Source organism: Fringilla coelebs, assembly GCF_963513975.1.
Source record: "Fringilla coelebs genome assembly, chromosome: 3".
Lineage (NCBI taxonomy): Eukaryota > Metazoa > Chordata > Aves > Passeriformes > Fringillidae > Fringilla > Fringilla coelebs.
In genome coordinates, this window is record NC_140030.1 from 77572800 (window position 1) to 77585873 (window position 13074).

General features: G+C 38.5%; 1 protein-coding gene across 1 annotated transcript in view; it reads left to right on the forward strand.

Moving 5' to 3' along the window:
- The window catches only part of PRKN (parkin RBR E3 ubiquitin protein ligase), a 679650-nt gene that overhangs the window by 546666 nt on the left and 119910 nt on the right, over positions 1–13074 (forward strand). The window contains exon 8 of the mRNA XM_084202932.1: positions 11188–11249. Within this exon, the coding sequence (XP_084059058.1) occupies positions 11188–11249 (62 nt within the window). The remainder of the gene's footprint in view (positions 1–11187; positions 11250–13074) is intronic.

The following is a 13074-nucleotide window of genomic DNA, read 5'->3' on the forward strand; positions in this document are numbered from 1 at the left end:
AACACTCTTCTTATGTTGGAGCAAATATTGAAGAACATATGTATTATTTGTCTGGATTTGCACAGACAAAAAATGAGAGCAGTATGTAGTCCCCCCTCAGTGGTCTTCTGTATTCTGAGCTGACAGTAAAATGTAAAACGATTGCACTCTGATGTCCTATTAGACCTCAAGACTGGAAGGACAGTTTGTATTGAACACAGGCATTTTTCATAATCATGTTGCCTGCAGAGTTGCCACCTGCCCTAATTTGATCTGATTATGGTGAAATGCAAAACTGTTCTCATTTCATAAGTGGAACTTTTCCATGTTCCCTCGCAGAGAACAGCAAGATATGCACACATGTATTGCTGCTGCAAAGGAGAAAGAAAAATATTACAGTTAGGTATCAATTAAGATTTGAACCCCTTTACCAGAGTACAGGTCACTTTTAGACAATTCTTTAGAGTTGTGAAAATTATTTTCTGTCTTAAAATCTCCATGAAAAAGAGAAAATCATAGCCATTCATCCAGATATGTCTGTACTATTCTGAGAGACATTATATATTCTGTGGCTTTTTAAAATTCTCTTTTGGTTGGATGGGCTTATTGTCCATGAACATTTATTTTTAGAGTAGCCTGGGCTTGCCTTGTAGTCTGAGTCATTTATGTAGCAATTTAAATATTTGTCTAAGTTCTCAGTGAAAGGCTCATGTTGAAGATTTATAAAAGCTTCATAGATTAAAGAAATAACATTTTTTATATACTGTTTATACAGAATGATGTCATATCCCATGAAAAAAACAAAAGAAATGCAAAATTCGAAAGAAAAACATTGCTGTTTCTGGGTCACTGGATATTGTTTGCCATTTTCCTTTCTCCAACACTAATTTTGTGCGTGCTTACGCGTGTGTGAGTAAGAGAATGAGACCTGCATGTGTGCATCTTGGTTTCCTGCTGATTTTTTCAGTTTGGCATATTGATTTTTCTGTACTGTGGACAGAAAATAACCTTTATAAATTGTATTTTAATATCCTTAAACAGTAGTTTTGGAATTAAAAAGATGGAAAGCTGTGTTTGTTCTCTGGCACCTGGCCACATCTTTCTTGATGTTGCAGTGGCTTATTCTATATTACATAGTCAGTGTAATAACCTCATGTGATAAATACAAATGAGATGGAAATTTATTGCAACAAGAGACTGGGATTCTGTCTATAACCCCAAAATTATAGGAGAACGTTTTCCTTAATTCAACTTTTAAAAGGAAAATGGATAAATATCTACTTTCAAAATATGATTCTTAGGGTTTGTTCTTTACAATATTGTTTACTGTGACAAATATATTTCTGTTATTGAGCCATCAGCTGGAAAATATCTGTGTGAACTTAAGCTCAATTTCAGCTTAGAAACCTTTTAGCAGTTCTGTATTACACTTGCTTAGTTCTGTATTCAGAAATTGGAATCTTTTAAGGATTTGCCCTTCAGTAACTAGCAAATGAAATTCTTCTACAGTTGTTTTTGCCTTGTGTTGACTTTTATTCAGGGATAGTTGGAATTTCCCTGAGAAGACAATCTCCTCTCTCATAAAGTCTCCACCACATGCTGAAAGCTCCTGACCTCTCACTTCCCTTCTCAACGGTACTGATCCTCATCAAAGGCCAGTGCCAGCATGAAGGTGGGAATTTGAGAGAACAGAGTTTTCTTTAGAGATTTCAACTACTTTTTGAATAAAAGATGAGAAAACCTTTCATGAATTGAGCTGATAGAGCTAAAAACCTAGCAAACTGAGAGTGAAGAGCTCCTTTCAGGCCAGATCCCTGCAATGAGATTTTCACTTCCACGGTTTTTATGCTAGAAGGTGTGAGTCTTCCAAAAGAAGTTTAAAAGAGTGCTCTTGTATCTCAACTAAAAATAAAATAAAATCACCTGGTTATGGTAGGAGCCCTAGACTTGTCCTCTTTGATGTAAAGAAACTGTAGAATTCTTCTGTTAATTAGGAAGCATAAAGAATATGGGTTTTCTGCAAAATTTAATTTGGCAATAATCAAATCTTCCCACTTGCGTGGGAAGAAGGGAGTTTCCTTTTTTGTTTTTTGCTTCTGGAGCTTCTGTATGTGAGCAGTAAAGGTCATAGCTCAATTTCTCATTACAGATAGCATGGAATTTATTGTGTTACATGAGTTTGGTATTCACTGACTTTACTGAGAATTGTGTGGGTGAATTTACACCTATAATTTAAACTGGAATATTGAGCAAGCAGATGGTACAGACTATTCATCAAATATGTTTGCACTATTGCATGGTTGCCCTGAAGTCTCAGTCTCTTGGGCAATACTGAATATTATTTCTTAGAAAATTTCCCCCCTCTGAAAGGCTCTTTCCACACTTTGTCACATAGCAATGCAGAATACACAAAAAACTCCCAAAAATAACAAGCAGTGGCTTGCTGGCATTGCAGGATTCAATGCAATTCCGGGTTTGAATGCTGATGCAACTAAACATTACTTGTTCAAGTGTGTTTTAAATGTTGTTTTAAATGTGCAAAAAGGAAGCAAGGAAGTAGGTTCTAAACTGAAATGACGGGTCAATATTCCTGCTGATATTTTTTGTAGCAAGGATTAAAAGGAAGACCTTAGCAGAAAATGGTTCATGTGGTTCATTACTTCTAGTCATTTGGTTTTAAAGCATCATTAAAATAGCAGTGAGTAACAGCACAGTGAAAGCCAGAGCTGTGTGCAATGTGAGAAAGCCAGACCAGCAGAATTTGCTACAATCACTTTATGTGATCCTTTCCCAACTCTGATGCAGTCCATTTGAACAATTCTTTCACAAGCACTTCATGAGGGTAGAAAATATGCTCTGTGTCTTTGGAGGGGTTTGAATTTAAAGCAGACAAAGATGTAACTTATTCAGCTGGGTAACTAACATCTAACATCTCTAGTGATTGGTTAGAACAGCACAGGTGTTGTGTCCTGACAATCCAGCTTTCATGAAATTTTCTTGATGAATGTCTTCAGCAGCTTTTTTGATAGCAGAACAATGTCTTTTTACTGGCTTCAGCTGTGAGAAGTCAATTAAAAAAAAGCAAATTAACATGACACTGTTTGATGATGTCATTAATGAATAGAAAATGACATTTCAATTCTGATTTTTCCTAAGATAATAGGTTTTTTCTTGCATATTGACCTTAGCAAAAGTAGAAATTAAATATGTCCTTTACTGGCACATGGTCTTTTAAACAAAATATTACATTTTCTGTACACAGTCAATTTTTTTGTTGGTACAGATACCTCTAAGCACCATTCCCTTAATTGCTGCTGTGATAGCTTGCTTGAGCTGAAAAACTGCTCCACCATTTGTAGTTTTAGAGAGATTTTTCAAGACTTAGAGGAAAGCTCTTTTCCATGGGAAGATTTTCACCATGACCTTAGTAGGGTCAGAAACCTCTGGGTACAGAAACCACACACAAGTGTTGCTTGTCATCTTCTCTGGTTCAACATTGCCCAAGTGCAGAGCTGAGCTCTGCAGTCTAGATAAAGGCCTGCTGACTTTAAAAGGACAGAATTCAATATTTTTTGCTTTTGAAATAAGCTTTTTTAATTTTCTTTTTTCCCCAAACCAATCTATAATATTGAAGCACTCTAATGTGTCTTGTTTTGGGCATATATTTGTGTATCTTCTCATCTAGATTATGGTACAGAAAAATAACATCTGCACACTGATGATTATTAAAATGGCATGAGTACAAGTAAAGAATCCCATGTGGCTTACTTTATTTGTTTTTGCTGGATAGGTAGTTTTTTACACCAATTGTAAGGTGGCCAATACAGGAAATTTGGGTACTAAAGGGTTGGCCCCCAGTTTTCAGACATATGGCTGACAGATTTCATGAGAGGGTTTTGAATCTGACATGTGATTTTATGATTAATGGTGGTTAGTAATAACTGATGCTCCAGATGAAGCTGTGTGCCCCTGTGAATCCTCTGCATTTTCAGACTTGCAGACGTCTGCATGGGACTTGAGATGACAAGTTGTTCACAGATCTATTTTATGACCTTTCTTTTTTTAAAAATTAAATCTTTTTATACCAAGGAAGAGGTATGTAAATGTAAGTGTACATATACAAATGAACAAAGTTCTAAGTTTGTCTACCTTAAGAAATTGTGTGGGCATCAAGGAAAAAATTCAATAACTTACTGTTTACCAAAGTATTGCTCATGAGTGTTGTAAGAAAAATAGTGAAAATGGCTATAATATGATATAGTAAGTATATCACTTCTGTAGGATCTGTGAGAAAATAGTTCAACATCTTTTCACAATGCACAAGCAGTATTCCAAATATATCCTTATAGGCTTATATTCTATAAATTACCTACTTCATATTTTTCATAATATCTTTTTCTCTTTTCAGTAAAATATTTATGCATTCCAGACACTCTCAGTTTTGTCTTTGTTCACATTCACATAACATCAAAAAGAAGCAAAGGTCACCTGTAACATCTAAACATTTAATTAACACAAGCACAGTGAAGTCACTCCATACTTTGAAATCCCGGTCAGTTCCCATGGCAAGGCTGCACTGTCACCAGCACAGGGGTGCTTATCCCTGGAGGAGATGCAGGCAGCAGAAAGGTGTGGGGTTCACAGCAAAATTCCTGTTAGTTGGACAGTTTGGGGGAGACTGGGAAAGTGGTGTAATGAATTATTGGGCACAAGTTGTGGGACTCCAAACCTGTTGAGTTCTGTGTGAAAGTCTAGTCTGAGCCCAGCTTCCCTACTGCCCTGTTTGCACTCCCATTGCTGTTATCCTCAGTGCAGGGCTCTGCTCTTCCTGCCATTGCTGCTCACCCGACAGTGATGTCTGTGCTGTGCTGAGCAGGTTGCACTCACTCCAGGAGTCCCAGTCACTGTCCCACTGCAGCTAAGGCTGGCTGTGCTCTGGATGCACGCTGCTGTAACAAGGATCTCTGAGCTGCAGGGCTCCCCAGCCACCTTTCCTTCCTGTACATTCACCACAGGCCAGCTTGCACTTCCCTGTATTTCTATAACTCTTGCTGTATTGCGAGTCCTGCTGTTACAGCGCTGCACTGCCAGATTTTTAGGATTGTGTTTTTGAATACTGAACATTTTTTATGCCTATACTAAAGTCAGGGGAAAAAAGAAGCCAACATATCCATTAATTTTCTAAGCATGAAGTGGTTATTCTCGAGTATCTAAAACGTTTTCCAGTAGCAAACTTGGTTAAGGAATTAGCGCTATGAAAAGATATCCTTTGAAGGACACTGATAGATATTCATGCATGGTTATGTTCAGAGCCCACAAAAGGGATGTACTTTTCAGAATTAACAAGTGTTGATGCAGACATAAATTCTAAGTGAGAGAAATGGAAGTTGCACTGTGCTCATAATGTAAATGCTTAGCTTGCATGGAGCTAAATGTGAGGGGGAAATTTACAATGTATATGCTCCAATGTTAAGCATGTGTAGAAATTATTGGAATTGCAGCTTTTGAGTGAAATTCAAATATTTTAACTTAAAAAGTCTAAAATTTACTTGTGTAAATCTTGCCAAGTCGCCTTAAGCGCCTCACTGAATGGAAATAAGGGGATTTTTTTTTTGTGTGCCTGTCTTGGGTGGTGGGAATTACCCTGTGGAAGCATGCAAGGAATATATTAGATTTATAGAGCCAACATTTTGATGCTTAAATGCATTGAAATGAATCTCACACAACTATACCATTTGAGGAAAGATGAAATTCAAAATGCAAAGCATGAAATAATGCTGCAAACTTATGGTAGAAGGTGCAGCACACAACCCTGCAGCAGAGATACATTTGGTTGTACCTGTGAGGGCGTTTTGGGATTTTCTTTGGCCCTCAGAGTGATTCAGGCTGAGTGCCTCCATCCAAGTGCTGGCAGACCGGAGCGCTGGGACAGCCCCGCTGCGGGCACGGGGCACCTCCCTGGGGATGGATGGACCTGGGCACCTCTGAGCTGCAGGATTGCCCTTGGCTGGGCAGGGCAGGGCTCTGGGGATGCCAGCTGGACAGCAGCCCGGCCACAGGCGGGTGAGGCAGGGCTGACATGGGGTCTGGCTGGGACAGGCAGGGCTGGAGGTGCCATCAGGGCGCTGACGCTCACGTTGCTTCTCAGATGGCTCTGTTTGGAGCAGCTGTCGTATTTGGCTTCCATTTTGCTATTTTATGCAACGTTAAAGGCTTGGTTTAATTTTTCCTTTGCCTTCTCTCTGAAGAACATAAGTCATACAGAGGGATAATTTAAAGAAAAAAAGCAAAAGCTAATTCTGTCTGAGAAAAAATATGTGAAGATTTGGGTAATTAAATTGGTAGTAGTTAGAATCATAGTTTAATTACAAGTGTAGCTGAAAGTGTGTGTTCAGACCAATTGAAATCAGGGAATTTATGATGTTAGGAGACATCAAACCATCCTTCCTAAATCTTGCTTCTTTATTCTTCTCTTGGAGATACTTCTGTGAACAGATTAAAATATGTTTATGAAGAGAATACCACAATGTAAATTGCAAGTTTACAGTTACACATATCTGCAGCTTTAAATGCACCTTTCATTCATAAGTACAACATTTGGAGTTAAATTATAAAGCAATACGGGAATCAAGTAACAACAAAATTATTCAAACAAGTAAACTGAGTAAACTGGTGTATGATGGAATGTGTTGAAGCAAATGAATTCCTAAATTTAATTTCAGTAATAAAACTTTAAATAGAGGCAAAGAATTTACTTGTGACTTTATAAAACTTCTGGTCCTTTGAACTGAGCATCATCCTTTCATTATTTTCCTGCTTAGACTTGGGCTCATTCCTAAAGCATCAAATTATCTGATTGCTCTAAGGTCAGTGGAACTATGACAGAGTTAAAAGTATTAAATATTTGCATCAGTTTTATATCTCTGATATCTTGCTCTACCTTCATAGTTAGCAAGAACCTGTAACAGTCACTGCAGCTGAGAACATATGAAACACATAGGTTTGAATGTGAGCTGAAAGAGGCAACAGAAAAGCCATTAAGCTGCCATTTTATCAGTCTGCAGCGTCCTCAGTCCTGAGTTTTGTCTCCTGACTGAAGCCAGTTGTCCATGCTTTTGCACTTTATCCTTTCAACACTCCTAGGTGTAATTATTATTGATTTTTTTTTTTTATATTCCCATTGTTTGGTTTATGTCTGTGGAAATTTCATGAAGGCTTGTGCTTTTCAAGTAATAATTGGGAAAAGGGAAGTGAAAATTTTTGGTAATTGTTGAGACCATTAATTGGTTCTGTAGGACAGAGGGCATAAAAACTAATCCTCAACATATTCTCTAGAAAATAGCAGAAATCTCTAAAGCACAGTTTATTTATGTCATTTGACATGTGCTAGTTTCACATCAAAGACTTAGAAAATGCACTTTTCTATAAATGTTTGGTGTGTACACTTGGCCAGTGAACCCATCAGGTGCTGTGCTTAACTGCTAATAATTAACAAGGTCCCATGTGTGTTTTCATGCACATTAATATGTTGGTGGATATATGGAGGAATTTTTGGGTGAGATAAAAGATAGTTCTTAATCATTTTGAGCAGGGAGGGACTTTTTAAAGTCTCTTTATGTTTTATTTATGGGATAGTTATTTGCCATAACGATTGTCTCTAGTCACAGTGCAGGAATTTAACATAATCCAAGACTTTTTCCAAAACTCACAGATATCTGGTAAAAATAGGTTACAGTGTTAGGACATGTTTTACAAAGGTCCACTTACGGAAAAGAAGAAATTAAAAATAGAAATAGGAAGCATCAGAAATATGCCCAGAAATATCTAAAAAGAAAAAAGGAAAAGGGAGATTTCTTTTTTTTCATGAAATTATTGCTTCTGAAATGTGACAATCTGAGATGACTTCTTACAGACAGCAGACTGTTAAGATGTGTCAGTATAATTCAATATTGTATGTGTTTGACATTTCTGAACTCATTGCTGGGAAGAATCATGCCAACAGTGACATAGGTTTTAAGCTCTCTCTCTTTACTAGTAACGTCAGGATCTGTTGTATAATCAGCTAAGCAAGATCCAGTGAAAATCTGAACTATGAAAAGATTTAAAACTAGGTTGGGCAAGTCTCTGAAAAACAGATAATACAAAATATTGCATTTGGGAGAGGATGCAGCAGTGGATGACTAGTAACACTTAAACATGCATGTTTGTCACAGAATCGTAGAACGGTTTGAGTCGGAAGGGACTTTTAAATGTTACCTAGTCCAGCCCCCCTACAATAAGCAGCAACACCTTCATCTAGGTCAGGTTTTTCAGAGACCTGGCCAGCCTTACCTTGAAGGGGGCAACCCATTCCAGTGTTTCACCGCCCTCACCACAAAACCACTTATTTCTTATATCTAATCTAAATCAACCCTTCTGCAACTTAAAACCATAGCCCCTTGTCCTTTCAACATAGACCCTGCTAAATAGTTTGTCCCCATCTTTCTTATAAGCCCCCACCAAGTTCTGGAAACCTGCTATAATGTCTCCCCTGAGCCTTCTGTTTTCCAGGCTGAACAATCCCATTTCCTAATAGAGCAGGTGCTCCAGCCCTCTGATTTTGGGGACCTTGCTCTGGACCCACTCCAACATATCCACATCCTTCTGATGTTCTGGGGACCCCAGAGCTGATCCAGCACTGCAGGTGGGATCTCACCAGAGCAGAGGGGCACAGTCTGGGCACACCTGGCCCTGATGCCCACGCTGCTTTGGATGCAGTTCAGGACACGTTTGGTTTCTGGGCTGCAAGTTCTCCTTGCCAGCTCATGTCCAGCCTCTCACCTCCAAGTTCTTCTTGGCAGGGCTGCTCTTAATCCGTTCATCCCCAGCTTGTATGGAAGAAAGAGAGGATGCATGAAAGTTATTCATAAAGGGGAGATTATATAATTTATGTGTGGGGGGCAGAATGGGATGGATTTCTGGGGAAGAAAAGGGTACTTAGGAAATATGATTTCAAGGAAAATGGAGAGGAAAAAGTTCTTGCTAGGGAAGAAAAAGGAAACCTTCCAATTTTAAGGAGATTAGTGAATAGTAAATATGAAAGGATAAGAGGGAAGAAAGAAATACTTGATTGAAGTAGAAGCTGTAAGGACTCCAAAAGGAAGAATGCAGTTTAGTTGGTGTTCTAAAGCTAACATCTGTCAAAGATTAACAGGCAGTATTACATGAAATCGTAATTATCATCCACATTTAGAAATTCCTATGGCAGCATGCAATCAATGCAGATATTTTCAGGGAAAATCATGTGCAAGAAAAGATATTGCTAATTATGTAAGAACTTGAGGCTAAGAGAGAGGAACCATTTTTTATACAATAAGTTTTGATTTGAAACACAAAGACAACAGCTCTGGACTACAACTCAGGGCTCAGGTCAAGGAGTTATTGAGACAGAGTTGGATGGAGATGTAAATCCCAGTGAGAATACAAGAAAGTGCTGCATGGCAGAGATTATCTGGTAGGAGTAGCAAGAACAATTAAGTGCATTGAGAAAGTGAAAGAATAAACAGCATTGAGAAAATGAGAAAAGAAATTTAAAAGTGATACACAGGTTGTGGTTCTAGAAGTTGAGGAGAATAAAATCTGATTAAGAAATAATCGCTTAGAGCTAAAACACATGTTCAAATATGTGAATACCCTTGTGCATGAGGAAGAGGTGGATGAAAAGAAGCTTGTAAGAATATCATAGGTTTCATTAAATGGGAATAAATACTAATATTTAGGAAGAGACAATTCACTAATAGACAATTCTTACTATATGCTTAAACCTGGGCCAACTTCAAACCTTGTCTTGCTTTTCTAAGGGTTTGCTGATGAAGTTGTGTAGATGGTGCATTTTTCACCTTCTCCTCTTTGGAATGAAGATAAAACATTTACCAGTAAAAGGTTGACTTGAGTAACATTTAAACCAGTTCCCGAAGTGGAAAAATTATGTGAACACAAGACTTTTAATGGTGTAATTGCTCATTTTTTGAGCATGACAATGTCTATTGTTCTTGTTAGAACATGTCTATTGTTCATTTTTCGCCTTTTTAGTTACGTTCCTTTCAAACGTAGTCTTTTCCTTCTGCATCCCTAAGACAGCTATGCCAACAGAAAGTGTGAGTGTAGGCCATGTCTCATTGGCCTTGAGTAAAACCATGGTGCTGGTGGAGACTTCCTGATAGTTAGGCCCAAATTCATTTGTATTCTTTTCATGGCAGTCATTAAGAGTGAAAGGTAACTATTTGTAGTAGCATCAGCAGAAAATCAGGTTGATAAAGACCATGGTTCCTCCCATTTTCTGAGAGGAACTATGCTCTTAATTCCTATTAAGGAATTTTCTCTGTTCACAAAGAGATGCTCCAATTTATAGTAAAAAGAGTAAAGCCCAGATAGTTCTCACAGTCTGCTCTTTAATCCCTTGTCAGGAATTAGTCTGGTAGTGTACAAAAGTCATTTACAAAAGAAATTACAGCACCCTTGGACTTCATTGCCAGGAAGGGAACCACAGTCTGAACGGGTGACTAAAGTGCATGGCAGCTAGCAAGACATATTCTTTCTTACTGGCTGGTACAGATGGGAAAGTTTGTAGAGATTGAAAATTAGCCTCATTGCAAAATTCTGGTAAATCACTGCCTGTGTTCTGGGTTTGTGTGTTAACACTGGGGGGTTACAGCCACATATCTGTGAAATGGGTTATCCTTGTGACAGCCAAAATTAAGCTATCTGTGGGGCCTATTAAATCCTTCAGGGAATCAGGGAAATTGTGTATTATTCTTAGAAATTAGTCCAAACCTGTTGTGTGAATCAGAATTCAGCTTTGGGCAGCTCCCACGTTTTGATGTGAGATCCTCTTTTAACAGGCTTTTTGGCTTATACAAAGGGTTGGCGGTATCTGGCAGACAGTGCTGCCCTTTTCATCTTGTTTTGTTTGTAGTCCTTTGGGGAAAGGGCTAAAATATTTGGAATATAACCTTTCTAAGTGTTCTTGGTAGCATGCTCAGAAATGTGGAGGGATTATTTGATAGATGGTTTTCAGTATTCTGGTGCCTGCAGAGCCGTGGCTAATCTTTCTAATCTTCTTTATCTAAGTTAATCTGTATATTCTATCATCTCTGCATCTATGTGTCTAATGCTGAAACTGCACTGACAGGAAACTCTAAAACGCCTACTTTTGTTTCTTTCCAACAGCTGGCTGTCCAGATTCCTTGATTAAAGAGCTTCATCACTTCAGGATTCTGGGAGAAGAACAGGTGAGTTAGCATCTCAAAGGCAGCATCTTAATGTCATGAAAGATAGACGCTAATGAGACAGTTTCATCTCTCTCCAGGGAAACAGAGTGTATCTCATGACCCCCAAAGACCTGAAATGTGGGGGGAAAACCACACAGGAGTTATATGTGAGAGTTGGGGGTTTTTTTCATTCTATCCATCAGCCTTGACAGGTTATTAATTGGTACATCTGCTACCTGCCACAGTTTTTCAGCTTTTGACTTCAGCAATAAACAGACTCTCTAAAGCAGCAGACAGACAAACAATCTGACTACAGGACTGGTACTTCCAGCTACTCATGGTATTATTCATCCCTTTGTGTGTCCTTTTTTCTCTTTTAAAAGAGGGTTTTTTTAATTATAGCTGTGCTTTGCAGAAAATTATTTCTGTAGAGGAACCTTAGGAAAGCATAAATGAAGTATGCTTTACAACACTCACAAGAAGGTCAGATATTATTTTGTCAATAATGAAATTAACATACAGAGGTATCGAGAAATGGCCTTAAATTTTGAGAGGCAAGACAAGTTGAATTTTCATACACTCAATTCTTCTGAAATTCAAGTTGTCTTTTCCTCTGAAGTATCCCTCCTAAGGTAGTGGTTACAAAGCCTGAGTGCATGACACAGAGCTGCAGGTGCTAGGGACCCAGGGGCTGGAAGCCCAGCATTAGTGTGTTGTACATGACACTATCCACATCTTTTAATGAACCTGGCACCAAGGTGTATGAGGGCTGTGACAAAGGTAGGAGCGACTCCTGAGGTGTTAATTCAAAGTCTTGTTTCATCATTTTTAAATTAGATTGTATTGTCAAGAACACCCTGTTGCTTCTCCTTTCCCTGTCACTCTCTTTTTTTTTTTTTACAATTGTGGCTGCTGTTACAATTTCTGGTCTTCCAATTTTCTTCCACCAGCCCCCCACTTCAGCTTTTATAGAGAGTCACAAGTCATGTTTCTCAGGAATTCAGCTTTTCCTTAGCAAGAGATATAGAAGCAGGAATCTGGTGAGATTGAGGACTTAGGAAGAGGAAATAAAAGACGTTATGACCAGGATTGATGGGCTCAAGAGACTGATTAGAGCTACCTGACAAAAGGAGGGCAGAGTGAGATGAAGCTTGGGTAGAATGAAGAGATGGGGTTGTTTTATTGAAGGGGTTGGGAGTAGAAACCAGAATGATAAGGATAAGGGTCGGACAAGGAGCCTGGACCAAGGGCTGGAGGGAATGACCAAATGCAGAAGCTTGCTGAAGTGGCTGGTAAATAAAGGAAGATCTGCACTTAAGCTGTGTGAATAGGTGAAGCTAAGCAGTCTAGGAAGAGCTGGACATAAGGAGAAATTTAAAGGCAAAGTAAAGAACAGCTAAACCAAAAGGCTGCAAGTGTGAGAGAGAGGACTGAATCAGACAGACCTGACAGCTCCCCTGGAAAAGCCCTAAAATGGAGTTGTGGACCTTAGCCTGGCTAATGACCACTGACAGAGCAGTATTTAACTGATGGACTTCCTTTGCAAATAGTGATCATTGTCATGAGGCTTGAATTATTCCATTAGCCCATACATTTATAAGGATTGTTGCAAGTATTTTCTGTCATACAAAAGCATTGTTATCTTGAGTCTACTGAAGACCACAGTAGCTTTTGTTCAAAGTCAGAACACACATTGATAGTCAGGAAATAAACTGGGGCAAAACCAAGAGAAAAAAGATAGTAAAATAGATCTAAGTGAAGAAAGGAAGGAATTAGAGGCAAAGTCCTTATTCATGTGACTATCTATTTATTTCTTATATTTATTTAGTTAGATATTTGCTTTCTA